This window comes from Bison bison, unplaced genomic scaffold, assembly GCF_000754665.1.
Source record: "Bison bison bison isolate TAMUID 2011002044 unplaced genomic scaffold, Bison_UMD1.0 scf7180017863181, whole genome shotgun sequence".
Lineage (NCBI taxonomy): Eukaryota > Metazoa > Chordata > Mammalia > Artiodactyla > Bovidae > Bison > Bison bison.
Window position 1 is genome coordinate 23,510 of NW_011493753.1, and position 6,609 is coordinate 30,118.

The 6,609-nt window shown below is 41.6% G+C and overlaps 1 protein-coding gene across 1 annotated transcript in view; it reads right to left on the minus strand.

The window, feature by feature from the left end:
- Positions 1–501: 501 nt before the first annotated feature.
- Positions 502–6,609, minus strand: part of MORC4 (MORC family CW-type zinc finger 4) — a 14,937-nt gene continuing 8,829 nt past the window's right edge. The window contains exons 2-4 of the mRNA XM_010833201.1: positions 2,252–2,945; positions 1,672–1,955; positions 502–1,365 (exon numbers count right to left, since the gene is read on the minus strand). Of these exons, the coding sequence (XP_010831503.1) occupies positions 1,212–1,365; positions 1,672–1,955; positions 2,252–2,945 (1,132 nt within the window). The 3' untranslated portion in view covers positions 502–1,211. The remainder of the gene's footprint in view (positions 1,366–1,671; positions 1,956–2,251; positions 2,946–6,609) is intronic.

The following is a 6,609-nucleotide window of genomic DNA, read 5'->3' on the forward strand; positions in this document are numbered from 1 at the left end:
CCTTAGAGCCCACAGTCGTGGTGATATGCATTTTAAAAATTGGAGCCTTGAAGATTTCTTTTTCAAGAATTCCTTATTAATTAAAATGCAAATACCACAGAGGAGGGTGGGTAGATGGGTCATGATTTAACCTTGATTACTCAGTCGTGTCCGACTCTTTGCAACCCCATGGACTATACAGTCCGTGGAATTCTCCAGGCCAGAATACTGGAGTGGGTAGCCTTTCCCTTCTCCAGGGGATCTGTGCAACCCAGGGGTCGAACCCAGGTCTCCCGCATTGCAGACGGATTCTTTACCAGCTGAGCCACAAGGGATTTAACCTTATTTCCCTTATATTAACCCATCACTCCTACAAGTCACATTTTTTACATTCCAGCTTTTTCCATGCTTTCTTTCATGTTATTTTTCCAGAGGTAATGCTAAATACAACATAAATTATAAGTATAAAAATTACCTTATATTTTCACACAGTTTCTCACTTGATATCTAAATCCAAGCCTATTCATTTAAAAAGTGATTTATTTTTTTCCAATAAGAATAACAGATTTATAATAGAAAATTTGAAAAAGGTAGGAAGACAGGAAAAAGAAAAAAATGTCAACCATAGTCCTACCATGTAAAGAACAACCATTGTTAACAGTGCTGTCATGCCTATTCTTTAAACAAACCTTAGCTAAGGTCCCATTTCTGATATGATGCCTTCCTTGCCCTTCCTTCTCCAGAACTTCTCTATCATGTTTGTTCCACTCACTTGTACAAGTCTGTTAACTTGGTGTGGGTTTTGTGTTTCCAACTAGAATGTTAGGTCCTTGAAGGCTGAAACTATGAGTTATACTTCTTCGCTCATCCCCAAACACCTGGTACATTGGACCCAATATTTGCTGACTGATTTAAGTTAAATGAATACATATCATATCAGAAAGAATATGAAATAGGCCAAGTATCTGAGTCATTAAAGCTTTCTGGTCACCTGGTTTGGTGACGACTGCTTTTCTGTTCCTGGAACTCTTGAAGTCTATTAAGCCTCTTTTTCTACACCAAGACTGTGTAAAAAGCAGACTGATTAAGAGGCAGGATTACTCAAAGATTCTTCTTGTAAGGCATAAGGATGAGAGAGAAAGAGTGAGCGAGAGAGGGAGGGAGGGAGAGAAGCGTGAGAGAGGGAGGGAGGAAAGGAGAGGGTAGAGAAGGGGATAGAGAGTATCTGGTGCTCAATCCAGTATGTGATTTGCCTCCAGCACTGTATACAGGATCCCATCCACTTGTTCTGAGTCAAACCCGATCTCACGAAGCTCCAAGTGAGGGAGGACAGAAGTAAGGAGATAGCTGACGTGGATACGCAGCCGCGTAAGCTTTGCCAAAGCCCTGTATGATGGAGTGAGGGACAGAAGAGATGACATGAGGTCATTAGCCAACAGAACAAAATGAAGCTCCTTCAAAATGGGCCTACATTTCTCAATAATTACGTTTCCATTAGCTAGAAAGAAAGAAGAAAGCACAATGCCACCAAGCACTGGGAGATTGGCTGCAGCTCTCTAAGTGACTGCTCAATCCTTGGTGGCCTAGGAATTAATTAAGGCTTCTTCTCTTATCTATGATCAGTAACCGGGGGTCCTAAGGGAGGCTTCCCATTAGCACTCACAAGCTGATAACTAAACCCTAGTAATTAACCTTTCTAGGTCATCTCCCTCTGGGGTCCGGTAGGAGACCTGAGCCTTCTGCAGCACTTCCAGGTGTGTCTCTGTCTCCTTCAGTTTCTCTTTTAGTTCCTGCTTCTCCTCTTTGGTTCTTTCCAGCTCAGCTTTCAGAATCTGGAATTCAGCTTGGCGATAGCCCATGTGTTTCTTGCTCCAATACAAGCCTTCTGTCTCCTGGGTACTATAGGTTACCAATTCATGTTGGACTTTCTTAAATTTGGAATGCCAATGATTCCTCTCTTGTTCCAGCTCCTCCACCTGCAGTCCAAGAAACAGAAATTCAATGACCCCACATTTCACTGAAAGCTAAAGAGAGTGCCCCCAGTTTTCCTGAATATGTTCACCCTACGATTCCCCTAAATGTATTCTTCTGTTTATAGACCTTTTCAAATCCCAAATATGGGAGGGAAGCCCATTAGGGTTCACTTGATCTGAGATGTACCACAGAATCATTCAATGGCTTATTGTGTTTACACATGAGATCATCAGTTCTATCTCTCTGGTCCCTTGGTTACAATAGCCTCTCATTCCCAGTGGTAGGATGTTAACCTAACCTTTTGCTGGAACATATTCCTTTCTGCCAAAACACGTTCCAATTTTTCTGCGGTTCTCTTCAGTTCTTCTAGCTCTCTTTGGTTCTTCATCTTTGGTATATTACGACCGCCGCTCTCCTCGTAGCCTCTTCCTTTCTCTGCAACAGCTGCAGCAGGAGCTGGAGCAGAGGCCACAGAAGAATAAGGCACCGGATTCAAGGATTCAGCTGCTTTTCTTCTCTCAGCAAGCTCCTCTCTGTTAAAAGGGATCAGCTGAATGGGAGCTCCTGAATCTCGAATACCTTTTGCAACGCCGACAACAGCTACAAAAGGTCCCTTGCTCACTTCCTCCTTGTTTACATGTGTGTTGCCTCTGTTAGAATCTTCTGCCACCAATCGTGGCATTTGCTCTTCTAACTCTTCAGGGAGCAAGGAACCCTGGTGTTGGTCCTGGGCCCCCGAATACAGAACTGAGGCCTCCCTACTCTGACTGGTACTCTTGATTGCTTCTGGGTACTCTGGGGAAAGGTACGGTGGTGTGCTTCTCTCAGAGCTGGTCTTCTCGCGGCTGTTCTCCCCTTCTGGGTTGGCAACTGCTGCCTCCACCTTCCCGTAAGGGCCAGGCATGGAATAATCTAGAGGAGGTGTTGCCATCTCATTCTGGAGCCTTCTTCGTTTCTCCACAGGTTCCTCACCCAGGATCCATTTGTACTTACTGCAAGAAGAAGAGGAAATTCAGTTTTAAGCTGTCACAAAGAAGCTAAGTATATTCTTATTCTATGAAGGATATGATATATCCTATCCTATGGCACAGATATTCATCTTCAAATTTCCCATATCATAACCGACTCTAGCTGTTATTCACAGATCATTTCATGTTAGGAATACATTTTTACCCCCAAACCCTAACCCCTTCACTCATGCAATTTGCTGAGATAGTGATGTGTCTTAAGAGAGCAGAAAAATTGAGAGGTATGAAGAAAGTCAGCATCTGGATATAGCAGGACTAGGCTGACCTTGGTAAAATTTCTGAAAATAGGATTGAAACCAGCCTGACTTAGAAGTTTCCGAAAGGCAAGTGAAGGAAGAAAAACAAAAAAGTACACATGCAAAATCCCCTAACAAGAGAATGGAAAAAAGGTCATAAAAAGCCTAGTGGAGTCAGTGGAGGAGACCGAGCCAGCTCGTTAATTTTAAAGTGTCACAAAAACCTTCCAGTATCAAAGACTTATGAACATTTTTATATTGCAATGGGACACCGCACAGTGCCTTTGCCAGCCAACTGGATTGTGGCTATTGCCATCATCCACTTGTAAAAGTTAATTAAAATACAGGGCCCTAGTCAGAAACAAAGAAACCGAATCAGCTAGTTCAAGACATTCCCCACTTAGGGCTAAAGAATTCCCCTCTGTCCAGGCAAACAGGCACTCCTTCAATTATTCAGGGAAGTTTAGGACAGTGACTCAAACACCTTCCATTTCTGGCTGCTATATATAATAATGGTTGAAGGAACTAATAACAACAACAAAAACAGATGCCACCAAAATCTATAGGCAATTTTATACCAAGCAGGAGGATGGGATAACTATCCTTCTTTCTCTCCAGAAAACCAAGAAATTTCAAGGTAAAAATTAACTTTGAAGTTTTCAATGAGAAACAGCCAGGCATGTTATTGGCCACCATAGCTCAAGGCTGCCAGTGTTTCTCTGACAATTTCAGAGAATATCTGTAAAACATCTCAAACCTTAGCTTCTTAGAATGCCCTAAATGTTCTTCAAAACTTGTGTTTGCCCAGAAATAAAACTGGTCTGTCATCTCAATAGGGCTTCCCTGGTGGCTCAGATGGTAAAGAATCCACCTGTAGTGCAGGAGACCCAACTTCAATCCCTGGGTTGGGAAGATCCCCTGGAGAAAGGAATGGCTACACACTTCAGTATTCTTGACTGGAGAATTCCATGGACATAAGAGCCTGGTGGGCTACAGTCATCTTAATAAGATCTCATTGTATCAGCCTTCAGGGGAAAACAAAAGGCCTTAGGGACTATGTAAGAACAAATGCATTCGTCTTTAAACATGTGTAGGGCCACTGTAGATGGTCCATTTAGCTGCAGTACTGAGGATGATAGTAGAACAAGAAGCTTGCAGGTATGAAGGAGGCATATATGATACCAGATAGCAACCGTAAAGTTTTACGAAAGGCAATTAACGTCAAAGTATTCTTTTCATTTTCCTACTTCTAAAAGTTCTGTCTTTAGTTATCCTCTTTTCTCCCTACACTTCTTTTCTTTGGTAATCTCATACAATCTTTTGGCTCTAACTTCTGGAAGATAACTTCCAAGTGGTGTTCCCAGCCCAGAATCTCCAGTACTGAATTTCTAACTGCCTGTTACACACTTTTTTTTTCTGGAGGTCCCACTGGTATCTCATTCAGAATGTATAAAACTGACCTCTCACTTTCACCTTCAAACCTGCTCCCTCTACTAAGTTTCCTATTTGTGTTACGACATCAACAAACTCTCAGTAATTTTATATGGTTCTACCACTATCAATACTCAAGTTCAAGCTCTCATTACCCTTCCTGGGCTACTGCAATGGCTTTTTCCAGTCTCCCCTTGTCACACCTCCAGATCACCCACTGCCAAGTTAATCTACCAAAGGCATTGCTCTAATCATGTCATCTTCCTAATTGCAATCTTTAGGTATTATTCCCCACAACATAAAAGTTCAAATGTCTTAGCTTTGTATTCAAGCTTTTCCATTCCAAAACACAGGGAACATTTACTGAGCACTTACTCTGTGCCAGTTTGCTGAGTCAATGTGTATCAGGAGATACTTTTACCTTCATTTTAAAAAGACAATGCTCAGGCCTAGAGAGGTTAAATGACTCTCTGAAAGTCATGTAGCTAGTAAGTGACAGAACTGGGACTTAATTTGGCCCTAGCGTTCTCTCTCACTACTTCCCTTCAAAGACACCAGCCAAATAGAATGCCCCACGATTTCTCAGACTGCTTCTTTTGATTGGAACACATTTCTCAACACAAGACAATTCAAATGCCACTTTTGAATTCCCATAACACTTTAGCACTCTCAGTGTAATAAATATAATACAATACAATAAATACATATTGCTTTCTACTGTTTATGTGTATTGCAGGTTTCTTACTAAAGTATAAACTCCTTAACAGAAGGTAGCTTAACTAACTGTGCTACATGGGGATGAGGGAACAAAACTTTGCAAATAAGAGGCAATCCAAAAGGAACTATGATGTTAGAGACAGTGAATGGGTTTTACTTATTGGCTCTGTAAATACTTCTGATTCTTCCCACTAGGAATCAACTCTTATTCTAGATCTGAATTCACTGGTTTAATAAAGATTAATTCAGGGTTTACATATCAGGGATTATTTTTCAATTACATAGTTTCTTCTCATTTTTTTTTTCTTTCTGTCATATTTCTCCATTGGTTGTCTGCAGAGAAGCCTGCTGATATTTTGATAGGGACTACACTGAATCTGTAGCTCAGTTTGGGGAGTACTGCTATCTTAACAACATTAAGTCTGCTGAACCACAAATATGAAATTTGTTTTCATTTTAGGCTTTCTTATTCTCATGTAAAAGATGCTTACTCCTTGGAAGGAAAGTTATGACCAACCTAGACCTCATATTAAAAAGCAGAGACATTACTTTGCCAACAAAGGTCCGTCTAGTCAAGGCTATGGTTTTTCCTGTGGTCATGTATGGATGTGAGAGTTGGACTATAAAAAAAGCTGAGCAACGAATTGATGTTTTTGAACAGTGGTGTTGGAGAAGACTCTTTAGAGTCCCTTGGACTGCAAGGAGATTAAACCATTCCATCCTAAAGGAGATCAGTCCTGAGTGTTCATTGGAAGGACTGATGTTGAAACTGAAACTGCAATACTTTGGCCCCCTGATGCAAAGAACTGACTCATTGGAAAAGACCCTGATGCTGGGAAAGATTGAAGGTGGGAGGAGAAGGGGACAACAGAGGATGAGATGGTTGGATGGCAGATGGACATGAGTTTGAGCGAGCTCCGGGAGCTGATGATGGACAGGGAGGCCTGGCATGCTACAGTCCATGGGGTCGCAGAGTCGGACACAACTGAGCGACTGAACTGAACTGAACTGAACTGAATTCTCATTTAACAATATTTTGTAGTTTTCAGTGTACAAGTCTAGCTTGTACTTCTGTTAAATTTGTTAATCCTCTATTTTTGAAGCCACTATAAATGAAGCTAGTATAAAACTTCTCCTGCTGGGAGAGATTGAAGGCAGGAGGAGAAGGGGACAACAGAGGATGAGATGGTTGGATGGTATCACCAACTTGATGGATATGAGTTTGAGTAAGCTCTGAGAGTTGG